The sequence below is a fragment of the Kwoniella dendrophila genome, chromosome 3 (assembly GCF_036810415.1).
Source record: "Kwoniella dendrophila CBS 6074 chromosome 3, complete sequence".
NCBI classification, from domain to species: Eukaryota; Fungi; Basidiomycota; class Tremellomycetes; order Tremellales; family Cryptococcaceae; genus Kwoniella; species Kwoniella dendrophila.
This window is the reverse complement of record NC_089478.1, coordinates 626,839-646,777: the sequence shown is the minus strand read 5'-3', so window position 1 is coordinate 646,777 and position 19,939 is coordinate 626,839. Positions and strand designations below refer to the sequence as shown.

Here is a 19,939-nt window from a genome sequence, read left to right as displayed (position 1 = left end):
CGTACACCTTTTTTTACACGTTTCAACAATCCTTTGGATCTCCTTTTAACTTTTACTTCTCGAGAAAGATCCTCTTCTAATCCCAAATAGAAGAAGAGGATTTTCCATCAAAAGGAAGTGACATATCCATCCGATAAGAAGAGATTCTAGAGAGGGATAGCCAAAACGGAAAAAACCCACATGTCAGAACAATATCGAATACAAGATGTTCAAAATAATATAGTCAATAATAATAACGAAGTTGTTTTAAATCAACTTGAAAGTGGTTTAGATTTGGACTTATCACTGATTAACATGAGTGATATGATTCCTCCTCTTATAGATACCGGTGGAGGAGGAGGTGAAAGTTCAAGTATGGCTCTGATGGGAGAAATCAGTAATACGGCTGGAGGAATGGGAGGAGGAATAGTAACTCAAGGTGGTGGAGGACCATGGTATCCACCTATACCATCATTAGCATCTCTACCAGTTGATAAATCAAAAACTGATCCAAAACCAGCTTATTATAAATTACAATTTGGTGATGAAGTTACTGGATTCTCTTATTATGTTAGAACTTTAGCTGTTATGATTGGTAGAAATACTGTGAGTAGATAGATCATTTCTTCGTTACAAATCCTATGGTTGAATTGTGGAAAAGAGAGATTACTCGGTCATAAGAGCAAGGACGAATGCTTTTGTGAAGGACCATCAACAGGCGGAGTTTAACAGCAGGATGGAGGGAGAATAGTGGTCTTTGGGGGAACGTCTGTTCGCTAAAAGGGTTTCGAGAATGAGTTTTCAAAAACCCAGAAGAAAGGTCTCGTGTAGTATAACGCTATCATCGGCATTTTGTCAAGGTCATCGAAGCCATGGAACCGGCAAAGGAGACATTACTCCTTGCTTCGTATAGGACTGATAGCTGATACGTATTGATGGACTACAGGACCGTAACGGATCGGCTCTACCACCACCTTCGATAACAGCACCATCTGTACCTATAAACCCACCGTTGGATCCAAATCAACCTTCTCCTCCAAACTTCTTTTCACAACCTATTATATCATCTTTTGAAATAGCTCCTGATCAAATAATCGATGATCCGTTAAATCTACCACCTTTACCACCTATAGTGGAATTTCCTACACCACCTATTCAACATCATACATCTTTTTCTGTTCCACCTCAATCACCACCTCATCCTTCTTCTGCACCGTTGTTGTCAGCTGAGTTTCTCAACGATGGCTTTGCAATTCCACCTAGGGCACAAAGTGAAGGAATGATAGATCATTCTCTACCGCCTGACCTTTCATTTCTACATGACGAAGATTATCCAGAAATCGAGATGGATATGGGTGAATTTGGCGTCTTAGAAGAATTAGCTGAAGCTGTAAAAATAGAACAGAATTTAGCTGCTAGTGTTCATGCTAGTGTCGAACCTGAATCAATTCATTCTCAGTCTCAACCTCCGCCTGAAACAATACAGAATCAGAATCAGCATCTAGAGGAATTTTCCGTTAAATTGGAACCTGTTGAAGAGAATACTCAACTGCCTGTACCTATGGAAGTTGAGTCAGAAGGGCTGCATGAGGCAACAGCAGTACCGACCGTTTCCAATGGGGATGCACAACCGATGAATGATGGGTTTCTATCGATGGATATGGGTAGAGATATGGATGATATAAAGCTTGAAAATATGGAAATTGAGGAATATCCGCTTCCACCACCCCCTCCTCCTCCACCAAAATCATCTGCACCAGTAGAACATGTTGATGTAGATCTTGGACCATTGAAATCAGTCTCTAGAAATCATGCTAAAATTGAATACAGAGCCGATCTAGGTCATTTTTGTCTAGAGATTTATGGTAGAAATGGTGCTTGGGTCGACGATAGGTATTTTGTCAAAGGGTCTGTCGTACCTCTCGCTCAAGGGTGAGTATTTGAGATTGTTTCACTTATCAGCCAGCTAGAGCAGTGGATGACTGGATTACTAATATATGTTGACCGTATTCAGATCACAAATACAAATTGCTACACGAATTTTCTCTTTCGTTCTTCCTCCATCACCAATATCTTCACCGACTTACACCCATTATGCTCTTGACGGTGTTACACCAGATGCTGCAGAAGATTTACCATATCCTTACAATCTACCGGCAAGTGAAGTTGGTTATCAAGAGTTTTATGGTGAACCTGGCCCCGGACCTTCATCTGCTGCTTCAATGATAGCCAGATCAGCTCCACCAGCTTTCAATGCATTTGCAGCTGAAGATGGATTTGGATTAGGTTTAGAAGGTGTAGTTGATAATAGTTGGTTAGGTTGGAATTCCGATGATGACGATGATAGTGATGAAGAAGAATTAGATGAAAGTGGTGAAGAATGGATAGATCCCTCTTTACCAATTCCAGCTTCAGCTTCGACTATACAACCTACAGCACTACTAAAAGTCAAAGATGAAAACCACAGTCAAATCTCTACCACCTCAATACCAAAGAAAGACAAGGACAAAGATAAAGATAAAGATCGGACGAAATCAAAATCAATTAAATCAAAATTATCGAAAACTGGCTTGGTATCTGGAGAAGATGAATCTGAGTTATCTTCTGTTGCAAGTGAAGCAGAGGAAGAGAAGAAGAAGAAAGTGAAAAAACAGACATCCACCTCAAATTCCACATCTACTACTACCACTATCAAACAGAAACCTATCGCTCCTGCTCCTGTACCTGCACCTACTCCTATCGTTGGAACTGCCGCTTTACCGCCTGAAAAACCTTCAACCACAGTCATCGATTCAACTCCAACCGTTACGCCTATAATGGCGGAATCAGCAGAGAAATCTAAATCTCCACTCACTATTGAAAACGATAAACCAGTTGAGGACAGTATGGAAAATCCTACTTCACCTAAGAAAGTCAAAAAGAAAAAAGATAAATCGAAAGAGAAGCAAGATGAAATCAAAAATTATGATCAACTTGTTCAGGATATCAAAGCTAAAGCGAAAGCTAAAGAAGCTGCAAATGATAAGGATAAGGACAGATCTGCTGATGGAGATAAAGTTAAAGAAAAAGGGAAAGAAACTGATAAAGACAAGGTCGAAATCTCTCAGAAGGATAAGACGAAAGACAAGGGGACAGGTAAAGAGGAGGTCAAAGATCAAGATAAGGACAAAGCTGAAGACTCCGGTACGTCGAAATCGAAAGACAAGGTCACAAATAAAGATAAAGATCAAGAGAAAAAGAAAGACGCAGATAAAGATAAAGTGGCAGATGGTGAGAAGAAAGAGGATAAGGACAAGACTGCGACATCAGATGAGCCTGTGAAGAAAAAGAAGAAAAAGAAGCCTAAGCCAGAAGACGCAACAACTAAAGTGGAAGAAAGGACCGCAACACCTACATTCATTATCGATGGGAAAGATGTCACGTTGGCTATGGCCTCATCAGTCAAAAAGCCAAAGAAAGTCAAGAATCCTGATGGTAATGCTGCAGATTCTACTATTGAAAAAGAGAAGACTGCTGTCGATTCTACGGAAGATATTAAACCGGTGATAACGGAGAAGAAGAAGAAAAAGAAGAAGCCCAAAATTGACGGAGAAACCAAACCTGCAACTGAAAGTGCTCAAGCTGAGACAGCTTCGGTTCCTGCAGCGCCTTCTGAGCCTCCTACACTGGCTGCTGCGTTACCGCCTCCGCCTCCTCCTGCTCCTGCTCTTCCAGCAATTGCTCCTGCTACTACCGCTGTACCACCTCAAGCTGTTCCACTCCCACCTGCTTCTACCGCTGTGAATCCTCCTTCTGCTCCTACTCCTGCCTTACCTCCTGCCGCACCTGGAACCACGCCTCTTGTTCGACCTCCCGTACCACTCGCTCCTGCTACTCCTGGTCTGGCGGCGCAATCTGCTCCTCCAGGTCAACCGCAACCTACCATGCAACCAATACCTGGTCAGCCCATGGCAGCTCGTCCGCCAATGCAAGGTGTACGTCCTCCTCCAAACCCTCAGAACCCCATGCAAACCCCTCCTCCAAATTATCAGACTGTTCGTCCTCCTGCACCAGGTCAACCTTTAGCTCAGCCACATCCAAATGCTGCTCTTCAAAGTCCTCACGCTCAACAATACACGGGTCAACCGTATCCTGGTCAGTCTCAGATGGTTCGACCGCCGCCTCCGGGTCACCCCATGCATCCTCAAAGTCGATCTACACCGCCGACAGCACCGCCTACTCCACCTCAACCGTTACCTCCTTTCTACTGTACGGAACTGAATGAAACTCCTGGTCAACCGGGCCATATCATAGTGAATGTACCTATTCCTCCTTCTGGTGCTGGACCTCGACCTCCACCAGGTCCTATACTTGGCTTAGATGGTACACCATTTATTGGTCCACCACCTTTAAAACCTACACAGACATTTGCTACTATCATACATCGAGCTTTACAATGTCTACCACGTGGAAGAGGTACTTTAGGTGAAGTATGTAATTGGGTTGCAGGTGAATGGGAATGGTTTAGATTAAATGTTGATTCAGGATGGCAAAATTCAATTAGACATAATTTATCTTTAAACAAAGCTTTTTTAAAAGTACCTAGAATACCTGAAGATGATCCAGAATCAAAAGGATCAGTATGGATAATTGATCCTGAAGAAGGTCCATTATTTGAAGAAAAACAGAAGAAAGATGCAATGAAATCTGCAAGTAAAGATAAAAATGCTGATGCTAGAAGGGAAAAAGAAAGAATTAGATCAGAGGAAAGAGCTAAAAAGCAACGTGAAGCTGCTATTGAAGCTGCTAGAAATCCTCAATATCAAATTCAATCTCAACCTCAATCATTACAATCACCAATGATACAACGCACTGTACCAGTATCAATGATAAATCGTCCAATACCAAGATCAATTCCCAATTCAGGTTCAATACCGTCAGTACAATCACAACAATCTACTACAACATCAAATTTACCTCCAGCACCAGTATCAGCAAATGCGAAAGGTATCTTACAACCAAAAGCTAAGATCGTTGTTGTTATGCAACCTATTACACCTTTAATGAGATCAAAATCAGTTATATCAACTACAGACGCTAATGGAAATCCTTTACCTTTTGTTTGCGATGGAACAACTTTAGTTTTAGATCAATCTACTTTTGGTCACTTAACAACAGACATTCTAGATAAGTTGACCTTATTGGGTGCAGCTGGTGCAGTTGATGTTTTATCAGCTTGGGTGATTAACAAGAATAAACAACAAGCTACAAAAGCTGCTCAAGCAAAAACGGGGACCGGAAATACTACATCTAACATTGCTGCAAAGAATGGCACAACGTTAAATAATGGTGGAATAGCTAGACCTGGTATGGTTGCCAATACTTCTAGAAGTGGTACAGGTGTAGGATCAAACAGACCAGCTGTTCAAGCAGTTAATAAACCTGGTGTTGGTGTTGGTCAAAATGTCAAACCAAATACGGGAGCTGCAAATACCGCTAATAAACCTGGAGTAAACAATGCTACAACAGGTAAACCATTACCTGGACCTGCACCACCTGGAACAAGTTTAACTAAAGTCATAGGAATGATTGCTGCAGTTGCAAACGCAAAAGGTGATGTAAATACAGTTGGACCAAATGCAACTGCATTACTTAGATATATTAGAGTTGTTGGTGTAGATATTGATTTAAGAGTAGCAGAGAGAATTTGGGCAACTGGTGTCGTACCTCCTTTACCACCTAAAAAAGGCTTACCTCAGAAACCAAATACAACTCCAACTCCGAATGGAACAGCAAAACCCCCTATTACTGCTTCGGTTGTTTCTGGTAAACCAAATCCCGCTCCTACTGCTTCTGTAAACCCGACTCCGAATAACGTTGTACCCAAACCTTTGACGACAACAGCGACTACAGCTCCTTCAACAGCTGCAAGCACAGGTGTACCAGCAGCAACAGCTCCTAAACCTACTGTACCTACTGCTACGCCAAAACCTGCTTCTATCACTAGTACAGCTCCTTCAAACTCAGCGCCTGCAGCAGTAAAACCTGTTTCTACAGGCAACGCAGCACCAGCACCAGCATCTATCATTCCCAAGCCAGCTATTCCAGTTCAAGTTCCAGCTACCACCCCTGTCTCCACATCACAAGCTACTGCTAGTCCAATGACTGCACCCGCAACCGCGCCTGCACCTCCCGCTGCCGCTTCCGTTCCTGTGGTCACATCAGCACCGGTATCAACATCAACAGCAGGTGTGAAGCGGAAGCTAGAAGATGAACCGGTAGCCGGAACAGCAAACAGTACTTCTAACCTTGTCGGCGCAACCCATCCAGCCGCTTCTGCAATTACATCTGGCAATGTGGAACAAGAAGCTAAAAAACCTAGATTGGAAAATACTGATGCTCAGTCGTAATGAGGGATGGACATCGTTTGTAAATTGTTGTATCACCTTTCCTGATAAATTTTGATCGTCTGATTCTAATTCATCTTATACTCTTTCTTTTTACGTTTTGGGATTATACTTTTTGCTCGGGGTTCTTTGCCATTTAAGTACTGTTTGTCGGTTGTATAACCTTGCATTATATATATATATCTTTTTCTTCTTATACATCATGGATACTCCTATACTGTTTGTAATGAAATGATCATTCATAATATGCATTACACGCATTTATACAGTAAAAATCATCCCTATTCGGTACAGATGCTGACCCCCAAGTACAGTAAATGTTCGTTGTGAAAAATTATGCGGATACATACGTGGGGTATACATATACTCCTCAATCTTTCTCTTTATCAGCTGAAAACAACACATCACCTCTTTCTAGAGATTTCGGATTGATGGGGATATCTGCTTGATTATCTATCTTTGCCTTTTTCGAATCTTCAGTTTTGGCATACACATATAAAACTGATCCAGATATAATCAGAAAGATAGATATTATCCGACCTCTAAAAACCAAATCAACGGGTTAGTGAAGTACGTGTATAAGCTCAGATTACTTGAGCTTTGCGATTTGTTTTTAACAAACAAAGCATAAGTGAAGCGGAAAGATCCTAACACTCACCTAGACATGATATCACCAAAAATATAAACTGCTAACATTGTTTGTAAGACTCCTCTTGTAGCTGAGGAAATCACTACGAATTGTTAACAGCAATGTACACCAAGTCAGCTTCGATAAACCTATCACGAATTCGATGCAAGGTGCCATTTGACGACTAAACATCGAAGTTCCACTTACTGTGCGTTACAGGTGAAGTAACCTTGATCGAAATGAAACTAGCTAAGGAAATCAAGAAACCGAAAAATCCCTGTTTGATGAAAACCATATACAAATGGATGTCAGTGCTTCTAGTAAACTAAATGGCTGTGGTATCCATTTTAAGGTATGTACGAAGTGAAAGAAAACGATCACTCACAGTTATAGCAGCACCCCATAGGAATTGACTACCACCCCCGTTCGACAATAACTTGATTGCTGAAGGTAATTCACCTGAAACTATAAAGATAGGTATTAGAGCTAGAGTTGATAATATGTTGTTGTAGTATGATAGTGATATCGGTGAATTTGACACCGATGCCTAATTATACGATGAGCAATAAGCGGCCCGAATTAGCTAAGAGAGCGACAAACGAGATCGATCACCTACCAAACCACGTTTAATTAGAACAGCATGACAAGCTGAAGATACACTTGACATAGCACCGAACATTATACCTAAAGAAGATGTATGTTGACTTGCTACAGCGGCAGAAGCAGCTGATGAAGCATGATTTGGATCAAATAGAACACCAGAGAAAAATCCAAATGTCACTATCAATGCTGCGGTTAAAGCTAGTGGTGAAGGGTATTGCTGAATCGCCCAAAAACCATTGAATCAGCTAATATAATGCAAGGTACATCACTATATGATGAGGAAGTTCGGATATGTGTGCGTAGCGAGCTTACATGAAGCACAACAACTGTCACTATAATCGTAAATGGAAGTACTAATCCCCTTGCTACTTGATGAAAAGATGCATCTACATATTGTAGACATGCGTTATTGAAGCTAGATGACAAAGAGCGAATGTCAGTGAGCTCCAAGATCTTGAAAAAGTTGGACAACGGATATGGAATGGTAAAGTATATCTCGACTGATCACTCACATCAAGCCCAAAACATTTACAAACACCAAAGGCAACAGGTCTTTGGCTGCATTCCGTTCAAACCTATTCATGGTATGAAAAGAACAGATCGCATCTGATATTAGCGTGACATAATCCTTTAAGTAGACGTTGGTTTTTCCGTTACGAGAGTCCTAACTTACTTTGGCGTTTTATAAGGCCCGAACGCATTCTCTATCCCCAATAATACGACTGCAACAGCGGATTGGCAAAGTAGCAAGAAGACCGGCATAGGAGTAGAGCTAAGTACAGCTGTGAGAAAATCGCGATATTGACGGCAAGGTCAGTCCATCTACAGTTTGCTAACTTCCTGAGGTTTATCTTCTTGTTGGGGTATGTTCACCGGCATGACCGGGCGAGTTTAACAAGAGCAGGAAATTTGTAAAGATCTACTCACACTTGTTCAACAGTGTCATACTTATAGCTACTACCATGTAGAACGCTACAGTGCTCAGCTGAGATCAAGATAGTAGGTATAAGCAGCTTGCTCATTTTCCTTTCTACTTATTCTCCACTCACCACGGCCAGTCGGGAATGTTGTTCTGCCTTGGGTGACATGGTCGGTATGTCTCCTTTTCTTTCTATTTCAATGTGAGTAGAAATCCTAAGCTATCTATATATCCTATAATGTAGAAGAGATAGGATTGGTGTGAAGGATTCCTGTACACCCAAGATATCTACATCTATTTATATATATGTTCAGGTATAACTCTAGACAGAATGCTGTACTTGTGAGCACTTACTGTACTTGATTTGATAAATATAGTACGCAATCTAAATTTCCTGATGAGAATGGTATGTTCCGAGACGTGAAATTCAAGACACGGGATGTATTTAGCTTGTTACATGACGCTCGCAACATTACCGTCACTCTCAGGCACTAGGTACTATATCTAGGGGGAAAGATGCATACCCATGATGTGAGATGTCATCCCGAGACTCTTTTCAGTGCACAATTGTCAACATTATTCAGTCATAAGCTTTGCATGCATTATCTGGCGTACTAATACCATAAATGCAACTCTGGAGGAACCAGAAAGAGATGCATTCAAAAAGTTATTTGATCACGTTAAAATTGCATTAATATTCGTTAAATTGATTTCGTAAATATGGAGAAGAGGTATATATCACCAAACCTCAAAATGACCTTTGCATTGCCCATTTTATTTATTTTGTATTCAGTCGACCAATTCACTGTCTTTATCTCTCTCTATCAAGTCTTTCCTCTTCTTCTCTTTTTCTTCTCCACTTCATACCGAATTTCATTTGAATAAATACTAGACCTAACGAAAGAACCATTAAACCCACCCAAACCATAAAACCCCATCCGATTCCAATTTTATTCACCAAGGGGTTTATAGTACCAGTCGCTATAGCACCCATACAACATCTAGCTAAATTCAAAGACGCTGTAGCAGAAGCAGCTTGTTTTGCAAAAATATCAACTAAAAAAGTTGATATAATAGATTGAATTGACATTGCTGACCAAGCTAAAATGAAATTTGATATAATTGGTGCAGAAATATGTAAATGTTTATCAATTGTCCAACTAAATAATAAAACTGAAAACAATTGTAAAATTGACCAAAACCATATAGTTCTTAATCTAACTATTTCGATTGGAAATTCCTCTTCATTAACTAAATCTTTATATTTCTCTTTAGCTTTTTTGTAATCTTTATCTAATAATTTACCTGTAGTTAAAGTGCCTATCATACAACCTAATCCATTAGATAAAAAAGTTAATCCAATTTGTATCTCAGTTAATCCATATATACTTTCAAAAAAAGATGATTGTATAGTTAATGTCATTTGCCATGTTGCGTAATGAATAGCTAAATATAAGACAACGAAGAAAACCTCTTTATGAAATAATATTTTTAACGGTGCGATGAAATCAATCTTAATCTCTTTCTTTGTATTGACCGACCCATCTTTGATCGTTTCTTCTCTATTTGATACGTAATTTTCAAAAGTTGCTTTAGCTAAATGATATGGAGCAATTGATCCATTTCCTACTATTGATCTTAAGGTTTCAGGTAGGAATAAAACTAAAATGACCAAGTATATTCCGGAGTAGATGGCTAGGAACCAAAATATCGCCCTCCATCCTAAAGTTTCTGCGAAGATACCACCAAGAACGGGTCCGATAGCTAGCGAAGAGAGCATTGGTGAGCGGTCTTTTCTCGAAGTACGATATAGCTTCTAACGATAAGTCATTGAGGAGATATTCACTTACCAAGAGGAGTTAGTAAGCCGGTCTGGAAGATACCCATATAACCACCTCTTTCCGCTCTAGTAAAGATATCACCTATCATACCAGAACCAATTGCTATTGTACTTGCACTTCCTGTACTTTGTAGACATCGTAAGATGATCAATTGATATAGATGATTTGATAATGCTAAACCAATACAAGCTGATAGAAAAACGACGAAAGTGCACAATATCGTAAGTCTTCTTCCATAAACGTCTGATACAGCTCTATAAAGGAAAATAAAATGAGATGAAGTTAGCTGTGACGAATATATACAATCATGAGCAAGCCTAATTAGACTGTATGCAAATGTATTACTGTATAACATGGGTTTTTTCCACTGGGAAGGGGAAAAACACCATTACTTACCCCCAAAAAGTTGGTGATATAGCTTGAAATACCATATAAGAAGTAACAGTCAAATTGATATTCCCTTCTGTCGTGTTTAAAGCTTTTGCAATAATTGGAATAGCTGGAAAATAAATATTTGATGCAAATCCACTAAAAGTTGCTGAGATTGAAGCTAAAGCTATAATCAAATATCTTTGATTTAAGCTGAAAGCTGAATAGATAGGTTCAACTTGAATATCATCCTTTTTGATCGGCTGTCGGATTTGATTCTCTTCATCTCGCAGAGAGTCTTGTTGGGCAAGATTTGGCGTTAATGCTTCCTGATTGTTTGATATTACTGGAGGTGACGGTATTGTTGTCGTCCCAGATGAAGTTGAAGACGACATTTTCAGAACAAATTGCACAATGTGTATCTAACCCTTGTGATTTTAGTGACATTGAAGAAAATATGGTCCATTGCTGTTGCGCAGGCCGCCTTGTTATCAGCTGACGGATGACGGATGTGGGCTGTTGAAACGAATTGATGAGGTGTTGGTCAAGTAAACAGAACAAGGTTGATATAGCTCGAGGTTCGGTGAGATGAATACATATTGTAATTTAGGCGAAGTTGGTAGATAGGAATGATATCATCACTTAGACAAAATCACTTTGACGATGTGGATGCACTGTCCGGTGCTGCGAGGGTCGTCTGCAGCTGAAGGACACTATTGATTCGTTTAGATTGATATTGATGTATTTTGTTCATACGAATACATGCTGTCTAAGAATATTTTTCTGTTTTTCTCCAAAAATACTGTAGTCAATAATTGTAATGGGTTCAACAAATTACCGAGAGCCGTTCTGGATCGACAGCTATGTCCCGATACTATTATAGCAGAATTCGGGATTGGATTCTCTGGTAACCCAATTGCTCCATGCATCAAATTGTATTCAAACAGGCTTGAGTATACTCGATGTGACGTAAGTCTCGATTATACATGCTATTGACGGACTCAAAGCATTCAAAGCATAGACAGCAAAGATGGTACACTAGTAACCAAAAAACGAAAGGACGCTAACCAGCAAGCTCAGTCTAGCTGTAAGTAGTGTTGCGAAAAACCAAGTCAATGCAAACGATGAGGCTAGGTGTACCCCAGATACTCAGATATTATGCATGTTTAGAGATCCATCGCTATATTACCACAACAGAGAAATGAGCTTTATTATGGTTTAGCGGCGTCCCAAACATCTGTCATTCTATATCTGAAGTACTTCTTTTTACCAGCTTCCGAAATCCTATCAATTTCATCTTGGCCTAGAGTAATTGATTTCGTGACTGCTTCTAATTGAATCTTTTGTCGTTCTTCATTGGTAGATGTACTATATAAATCGATATGAGCGGTCATTAGTATTTAATCTCAATCAATCGTATATGTTATTCCCCTTACGCCGCCTTTTCTCGTGTGCGGGAGAACCATTTGTGGGAAATCACTCACGTTACAACTACACCTTGAGTAGTTTGTAAAGCCCAATTAAGTAAAACTTGAGATTCTCCAATTCCTTTCGATTTAGCAATTTCTTTGACTACTTCATCAGCTGGTCCACCTTTTGCACCCGTCAATGAAGTCAATGGACCGTAAGCTTCAACCTTGATATCATGTTTCTTTTGTAAAGTCAAAAGTCGTTGTACGTTTGCTGCGTGGAAGACATAGGGGTGATATTCGATCTGTATGACCAAGGAGGTATTCTCAGCTTCGGCTAAAACAAAGAGACATCTTTATCTCTAACATATGAAAGGATCGCGAAACGACATAGTTTGTAATGGTCACCTACTTGATTGACACTAGGAGCAACCTTCCAAGTTTTCTCAATCTCCAGAATATCTTCTTCGCGGAAATTACTAACTCCAATCGATTTAGCTAAACCTTCAGCTTTGAGTTCTTCCATAACTTTCCAAGCTTCTGAAAGGGAGAGGGGTTTGCAGAGCTAGAAAGAGTACCATACAATCAGCGGACATTGCTATAAAAAAATTCTCCCACTCAAACTATGTTGAAACATACCAAGGGAGAATGAAGAAGGTCTACCAAACAATGATCTATGAGCTTTTTCCATTCAAACATTTCGAGTGATTCTACAACTTACACAAGTCAACGTAATCGATTTTCATCTATGTAATACATGATGACATTGAGCGTTGGGACCATTGCTTCAAATATCTTTTTCGTGAATATGTTATCAGATAGACGTACCTCTTTGAGCAGAGTTTCCAAAGTCTTTCTTGGATGACTTTCCGTACCAGTTTTTCCACCTAATGAATCAATTAAAATAGAAATAAGCAATACTATTCATTTGTTCTGATCAAGTACTTGCGTCACACAGAAGCGACAGCTACATCATGCAAATCTCAACGAGATTTCTCACTCCACTTCTTTGCTACAGCATCCAGATTTCAAATAAAAACTACGAATTTACACTTACATTTCTGAACAACAAAAACATCTTCTCTTTTCCCACCAAATTGCTGAAATCCTTCACCAAAACTTTTACTATTACCATACATTTGAGCACAGTCAATGTAGTTGTACCCGGTTTTTAAAGCTGATACTACATGAGGTACACATTCACTACCATAATTTGCGGTACCTAATAAGAATTCAGCTGATTAGCTTAAAAGAGGCAATGGCTGGACATGTCACCATGTGATCGAACAGCCTATCTGCCTATCTAATATTCAAAGCTTGTCTGTGTAAGATGGACATCATGCATGTGAAATATTACATCTGAATAAACGATTGAACACCCGCCAACAGAGATTTATGCTCACCTAGTCCATAACCTATTCTAGGTATTTTGATACCATCATTAAGTGTCAAAGTGGGGATTTGGCTCGACATTGTGCTAATGATGTACTTGATTCGTGAAATGTCTGTTGTCTTTGGAATGTGTTTATGGTTCTAGCTATATCGGACTATCAGAACTGTGAATCCTCTAAGCTGACAATGAAAAATTTGATGTCAGATCAAAGATCGCTCGAATGGATGCACTGTAGAATATGAGGTCGTTTCAATCGAGTAATTACGATTATACTCATATTTGATCACCTCATTCTGAATATAACATCGCACGAATCGTGACCCGGAAATACCGGAAGATCGGCTTAGACCGACCGGCGATTAATAAGGATCATGCTTCGTTCACTGATTTACAGCTTGCTCGCTGTGTTAGTGACGAGACAGACCAACAACAACGACTGTTAACACATGTAAAATTGCATGATATCTTCTTTGACTATATACCCTGTGAGATGAGACTAATGATACATATATAACAATCCCCTTATACCATAACACCCAGTAGCTATACTCCGCTTAAGCAGCAATGTGATCAACTTCTCTATCCCATACTCTATGTTTGGCAACTGAACTGATGAATTTCTCTGAGAATTCAGCGCCTGTACCGACTGAAGGAGCTAATAAAACACCATTTGCTTCTGTAATTTCAGTCTTAGATTTAGCATCTGCTGGTAAATCTCCTGGAAGAGCCAAATCGGTTAACCAATCTACAGCGTTTCCTGTAGCTGCGATAGCTTTTAAGTGCATGTAAGATTCTCTTGCTGCGTGGATCAATCTACCGTTCTTTAATTTCTTTTTGTAATCATCTGAATCACCACCAATGAAGATTAAAGCATCGAAATGTGTTGATCTTGAATTTTCAAATGTAAATTCTGTAATTTGTGTCATACCATTTGAAGCTTCAACTTTACCTGTACCTGGACCAACAAATTTAACCATCATTGATGCTGCTGTTAAAGCTAATTTGATAGGTTCAACTTGAGCATAAGAGTAACCAGGTAATAAATAAATACCAACTTTTCTACCTTCTGCAGTGAAAGTTTGGTTTTTACCTGTGATTTGTGATAAGAATTCTGATTTTTTACCGTGATTTGGTACAGCATCAGGTACAGTAACATCTTTTAATGATTCTGCAACGGCTACAGCTAAACCATGATCAATCAAGTTGATTCGGTTAAGTGCTGTTTGTTGTACTTCGGTTTCGTAACATTTGGATAATTCGAATTGATATGCTGATACAATATTCTTCTTTTCTGGTTCAGACATTGAGTTGTAGAAAAGTTGAGCTTGTGATACAAATTCCTATTGACCATTCAAACATCAGCATTGATATTGAATTAATCATCAATAGGCTTCGGGTAACTTACATTGAATTTAGGTCCGTGAACTCTTTCTTTGATACCAGATACCACTTCAGGGTAAGAGTGGAAACCACCTTTAGATGGTTCAGTAGTTGGGAGGATATCATGTCTGTTAGGGTGGTAGGCTTGTCTATTGGTTTTACTGAACATTGTATGTTGACCATCTCTTTGGTTTGTCATGAATGGACAGACTGGTCTGTTTACGGGTAAATCACCAAAGTTTACACCTAATCTTGAGATTTGAGTATCTTGGTATGAGAAGTTTCTTCCTGCGAGTAAAGGATCTGAAGAGAAATCCATACCAGGAACAATGTGTTGAGTACAGAAAGCTACTTGTTCGACTTCGGCAAAGTAGTCGATTGGGTTTCTGTTCAATGTCAATGTACCGATGTTTTGAACTGGTACCAAATCTTCTGGTATCAATTTAGTTGAATCCAAAAGATCGAAATCGAACTTGTGTTCATCTTCTTCTTTAACGATTTGTACACCTAATTCCCATTTAGGGTAAGCTCCAGCTTCAATAGCATCCCATAAATCTCTTCTGTGGAAATCTGGATCTTGACCAGCTAATTTAAGTGCTTCGTCCCAAACAAGTGAGTGGGTACCTAAATGTGGTGTCCAGTGGTATTTGACAAATGTACTTTTACCTTCTTTATCTAATAATCTGAAAGTGTGTACACCGAAACCTTGCATATGTCTGAAAGATCTTGGAATAGCTCGATCGGACATTATCCATTGTTGCATATGGGTGGTTTGAGGGTGAAGTCCCATAAAGTCCCATGCATTATCGTGAGCAGTTTGGGCTTGAGGTATTTCGTTGTGTGGTTCAGGTTTGACAGCGTGAACGAGATCAACGAATTTGATGGCTAAGAGAAAGCGAAGTGTTAGCTACTATCTTCGATAGTTCAGGAGTTGACCATCTCTCGCTCAACGTTCACCTTCCTCGAATTTTACATCGGAATGACCAGGGGAGCAGATGAATCGACTTACCATCTTGCACGAAGAAAACGGGTATGTTATTTCCTACAATATCCCAGTTACCTTCGTCGGTATAGAGACGAACAGCGAAACCTCTAGGATCTCTGACCTGTAAGAATGAAAATAATTGGTTAGAAGGTAGACAACGCCAACCTGCGCCGGGAGATCGCCACTCACTGAATCGGCTGAACCTCTTGAACCATTTACAGTAGAAAATCTGACGTATGCTGGGGTTGTTTTTGATGTATCAGAGAGGATCTGTGTGTTCAAATAAAGGGAATCAGCTACAGCGTTCAAAGGGGACGAAAAATAGGAGGGGGAAGAGCAAGAACGTACCTTAGCAGTAGTTAAATCAGATAATGAAGTGTGTAATTTGAATTCTCCGAATGCACCAGCACCTCTGGCATGAACAGCTCTTTCTGGGATTCTTTCATGATCGAAATGTGAGATTTTCTCTCTGTTGTGAAAGTCTGTGTAGTGAAAAGACGAATCATCAGTAAGACTAAGCAGACAGATATAGTATACTGTAACATAGCCAGATGAACAGAGCACACACCTTCAAGTACAGTTGGTCCTCTTGCACCAGCTCTTAAAGCGATATCAGTTTCAGCGATCTTTGCACCGAAATAAGATGTAAGGGGTGTTTTGTTGTTTTGTTCAATGGTAAAACTATCCATTTGTCTTTTCTTAGCATCTCCAACAGTGGAGTTGACAACTACAAAAAATTGATCGAATGGCATCAGCATAATGGAAGGAGTAAAAATGATCGAACGCTATACTCACTCTTGTCTACGACTTGAGCCATTTTGTCAATTATTATATTATTGTGCTACAGTGATTGGTATAGATTAATGAGTTATTTGATACAGTAAATATACGATAAAGTGGCAAGATCGTATAAATTGGCGATTGGAAGAAAGAACACAATAACGATGTAAGAAACGTTGTTTATGTATATATAGTTATTTGGATTACCGTTTATTGACGATCTAAATAAAGATGCTATTGCCTCTTGGTCTGGAAATCCGCTTACAAAACTATGCATGTGGAGGTCGTCAGGTCAAGTATTACTGTATTTGGGGAACGAACCTCTGTTGATTTCATGTTGCACAGTTCTAAAGGAGGTAAAAAGCAGGGGTTTGAATGCATTTACAACCAACCAAAGCTTAGCTTTCACACATCAAACAGCGTCATATGGAATGTCTGTAAGCCTTTAAGCAGGTACGTCATAATACCTTTTCTCGTTGAGTTACCATTTTTCAACAGTCACCGTTGAAAGCGGAAAGCATTAATTCAGGGTCAATCCGTTCAAAGGTTCGATTCCAGCTAATTGCCGAGATCGAGATAAAAATGTCAGAAATACTTCAGAGAGTGGCAAATGGCATCGTGTTTAAATCGAATCGAATCAATTGAGGCTTGCTTTGTGATAATGTGGGTCGCCACCATTAAAGCAGAACGTATGTATGTTTTCTGAATCTATAAGGTGGCCACCACGAAGTCTTTGTCTCTGGTCGGTGACAATTATAGAATGTCTTGTGTGCTAGTACACCTGGTCTTTTTTCAGTTCACAAGTGGCTTTCAGGTACCATCAGTTGCATCACAACCCATAATAACCCTTTGAGCAATCATTGAAAACAGGTATGATTGATGTTGACAATCACAATTTCATCTACGACCATAGAAGGTATAAAACACCGCCTCTCGTCTGCTCGGCGCAGTTAAGTTGCCTATCGCTCGGTCAGTACCAAGGTGGGGGACCACTTGGGAATCTCGGGTGTCGTAGTTTTTGATGTTTTGCTTTTTACCATCATGAGCATGTAGCAAATTGCTGAACAGGGGGATAATATCCACCTTGAATACGCTGAAATCTTGGGCGGCACATGGTGATTGTTTGGTATTACGCTGATCCTCGCAGATGGTTACCAGGTATTAGAACGCACATAATACCAGAAGCAGAAGTAAAAGTTGATCTCGTTGCAGCACATGGATATCATAGTCACAAGCAAGAGGCAGGTCAAAGTCATGCTGTTAACGATCGACAAGTTCATCAGTCGGTCTCATGATCTATTGACCTCTCAAATCATACCGAAAATAAGCTTGATGTATCATTGATCTCCCCTGCGAAGTAGCCTGTTTTGATAACTTTCCGTCTACCTCAAGGTCCTTTCCAAGTAGTTGATACTGATAGGGCAATCATGATGCTGATCACTCTGGTGCTCAACAGCCAGAAAGGTGAATCAAGCTTCGTAGTATAACATTGCAAGTTCACCTGGTCGATGTTTCCGTATCTCCTAATTTGGCTCCCAAGTGTTTATTCTGCGACTTTTTTTCCGGTTCTATCGTGTGAAAAGATCGTATGAATGATCTACAGCCTGTCTGTACAGCTCCTGTCTACGTGCATGAACCTGCAATCTAAATTTTGCAGAGTTATCTTTGATCTTTGGTCGCTAAATTACCGCCATTCCTTTCTGGGCAGCTCGTCATGGCTTCGCTCGATAACGTTAAAATCGGCGATCGCCGCCATGCATTGTTGTTTTATTTCTGAAAAAGTTGAAAACGTTCTGAACATTCCGTTCGTTTTGTAAGGTGCTTTAAATTGACCATTTGTAATAGAAGTATAATTGAAACTACATTAAAGAACAGCAGTGATACTTCAACACCGATACTTGATTGATCAATACCCAATATCTCCTTGACAAATTTGGAAATGACAACGCATCATACAAGACAATTTCCAGTAATTTTAATTACAGGTACACCAGGTACAGGTAAAACATTACATTCAACATTATTATCAGAAGAATTGAATTCAGATTCGAATATACAAATGAAACATTTAAATATAGGTGATATAGTGAAAGAAAATAGTTTTCATGAAGGTTGGGATGATGAGTGGAAATGCTGGATCGTAGATGAAGAAAGATTATTAGACTATTTGGAAACTGTAATTAATCCTGAAAATGGTCCTTCACAGACTGGTAAGTTGATCTGTCGAACAACTGTCTATCTGTCTGTTATTCACATATAGACCCATGAATATGCCTTGATATACTCTTCATAGTAGATTATATTTGCTGATCATCTACATATGAACGAACAGGTTTCATACTGGATCATCATGATCCATCGTTGTTTCCTGAAAGATGGATAGATTTAGCAGTAGTTTTAACTTGTGATAATTCTGTACTACATGAACGTCTGACAGCCAGGTAAGTGGATACTGATTCATCCAATCTACTTTCTATCAGTTCTTATGGACCTGTACGCATCTCATCAATTCCTCTATTATATGTCTTATATCAAATGAATATTATCAATTAGCATAAAATAGTATACTGACGTTTTTGATATCGTTTTTTTACCATTTACAGAAACTATTCACAAAATAAAATAACGGAAAATGTTACAGCAGAAATAATGGAAACATGTTTAAATGAAACAAGAGAATCATATGATGAAGAAATTATAGTTGAATTAAAATCACAAGGTAAAGAAGATGATGAAATTGAAGATAATGTAAATAGAATTGTACAATGGATTGAACAATGGAGAATTGATAGATTAGAAGGTAAACATGGTCAATAATCAAAACATACTCCCCGTTTAATACAGAAGAGAAGGAGGAAAAAAAAAGAGGTTTTCTTTCACATTCCGTAACAAAGACGTGTTTGGATAATTTTGGACTTGGATAATTTTGGATTAGGAAAATTGCTTAAATTCATCATTTATAGATTTACCAAATATTAGGGAAAGGAAACACTTGATTACAGATTTCCTATATAAGCCATATGTACTCTTAGAATAGCGCAAACTACAGATTCAACAACACAACCACATTTCTTGGATGAATAATCATTAGAAATACAGTACTCGTACGATAATTTTGGATTATCGACCTTTTGTAAATATACTTTGTTACCTGTAACATAATTATGCATTTTAAAAAAATCGTCACTTGATTAGATGAATTTAAGAATCAGACATAACCTAAAAATAAATGATGACAAATATGATAATTCATGATTAAATTCGCTT

The 19,939-nt window shown here is 39.2% G+C and overlaps 6 protein-coding genes and 1 non-coding gene across 7 annotated transcripts; 3 read left to right on the top strand and 4 right to left on the bottom strand.

The window, feature by feature from the left end:
- Window positions 1–180: 180 nt before the first annotated feature.
- L201_002556 (uncharacterized protein) lies at window positions 181–6,368 on the top strand (the record flags this gene model as incomplete). The annotated part of the gene is made up of 3 exons (XM_066218331.1): window positions 181–585; window positions 926–1,911; window positions 1,994–6,368. 3 exons carry the CDS (start codon window positions 181–183, stop codon window positions 6,366–6,368), a joined length of 5,766 nt encoding a protein of 1,921 aa, XP_066074428.1.
- A 367-nt stretch (window positions 6,369–6,735) lies between these two features.
- On the bottom strand, window positions 6,736–8,684 carry L201_002555 (uncharacterized protein; the record flags this gene model as incomplete). Its single annotated transcript, XM_066218330.1, has 10 exons — window positions 6,736–6,907; window positions 7,024–7,096; window positions 7,201–7,270; window positions 7,379–7,540; window positions 7,610–7,813; window positions 7,909–8,011; window positions 8,109–8,171; window positions 8,270–8,378; window positions 8,524–8,581; window positions 8,646–8,684. 10 exons carry the CDS (start codon window positions 8,682–8,684, stop codon window positions 6,736–6,738), a joined length of 1,053 nt encoding a protein of 350 aa, XP_066074427.1.
- Window positions 8,685–9,326: 642 nt separating this feature from the next.
- On the bottom strand, window positions 9,327–11,120 carry L201_002554 (uncharacterized protein; the record flags this gene model as incomplete). The annotated part of the gene is made up of 3 exons (XM_066218329.1): window positions 9,327–10,279; window positions 10,366–10,610; window positions 10,753–11,120. The coding sequence occupies 3 exons, from the start codon at window positions 11,118–11,120 to the stop codon at window positions 9,327–9,329; spliced, it is 1,566 nt and encodes a 521-aa protein (XP_066074426.1).
- An 816-nt stretch (window positions 11,121–11,936) lies between these two features.
- L201_002553 (uncharacterized protein) lies at window positions 11,937–13,607 on the bottom strand (the record flags this gene model as incomplete). Its single annotated transcript, XM_066218328.1, has 8 exons — window positions 11,937–12,093; window positions 12,210–12,439; window positions 12,547–12,699; window positions 12,774–12,793; window positions 12,856–12,880; window positions 12,963–13,021; window positions 13,192–13,356; window positions 13,538–13,607. The coding sequence occupies 8 exons, from the start codon at window positions 13,605–13,607 to the stop codon at window positions 11,937–11,939; spliced, it is 879 nt and encodes a 292-aa protein (XP_066074425.1).
- A 474-nt stretch (window positions 13,608–14,081) lies between these two features.
- On the bottom strand, window positions 14,082–16,709 carry L201_002552 (uncharacterized protein; the record flags this gene model as incomplete). Its single annotated transcript, XM_066218327.1, has 7 exons — window positions 14,082–14,867; window positions 14,933–15,792; window positions 15,917–16,013; window positions 16,082–16,162; window positions 16,241–16,374; window positions 16,461–16,619; window positions 16,688–16,709. 7 exons carry the CDS (start codon window positions 16,707–16,709, stop codon window positions 14,082–14,084), a joined length of 2,139 nt encoding a protein of 712 aa, XP_066074424.1.
- Window positions 16,710–17,574: 865 nt separating this feature from the next.
- Window positions 17,575–17,689, top strand: L201_002551. Its single transcript, XR_010725546.1, has one exon. It is a non-coding gene; the product is annotated as a 5S ribosomal RNA (ribosomal RNA).
- Window positions 17,690–18,611: 922 nt separating this feature from the next.
- On the top strand, window positions 18,612–19,489 carry L201_002550 (uncharacterized protein; the record flags this gene model as incomplete). Its single annotated transcript, XM_066218326.1, has 3 exons — window positions 18,612–18,882; window positions 19,005–19,113; window positions 19,276–19,489. 3 exons carry the CDS (start codon window positions 18,612–18,614, stop codon window positions 19,487–19,489), a joined length of 594 nt encoding a protein of 197 aa, XP_066074423.1.
- Between the last annotated feature and the right edge of the window lie 450 nt (window positions 19,490–19,939).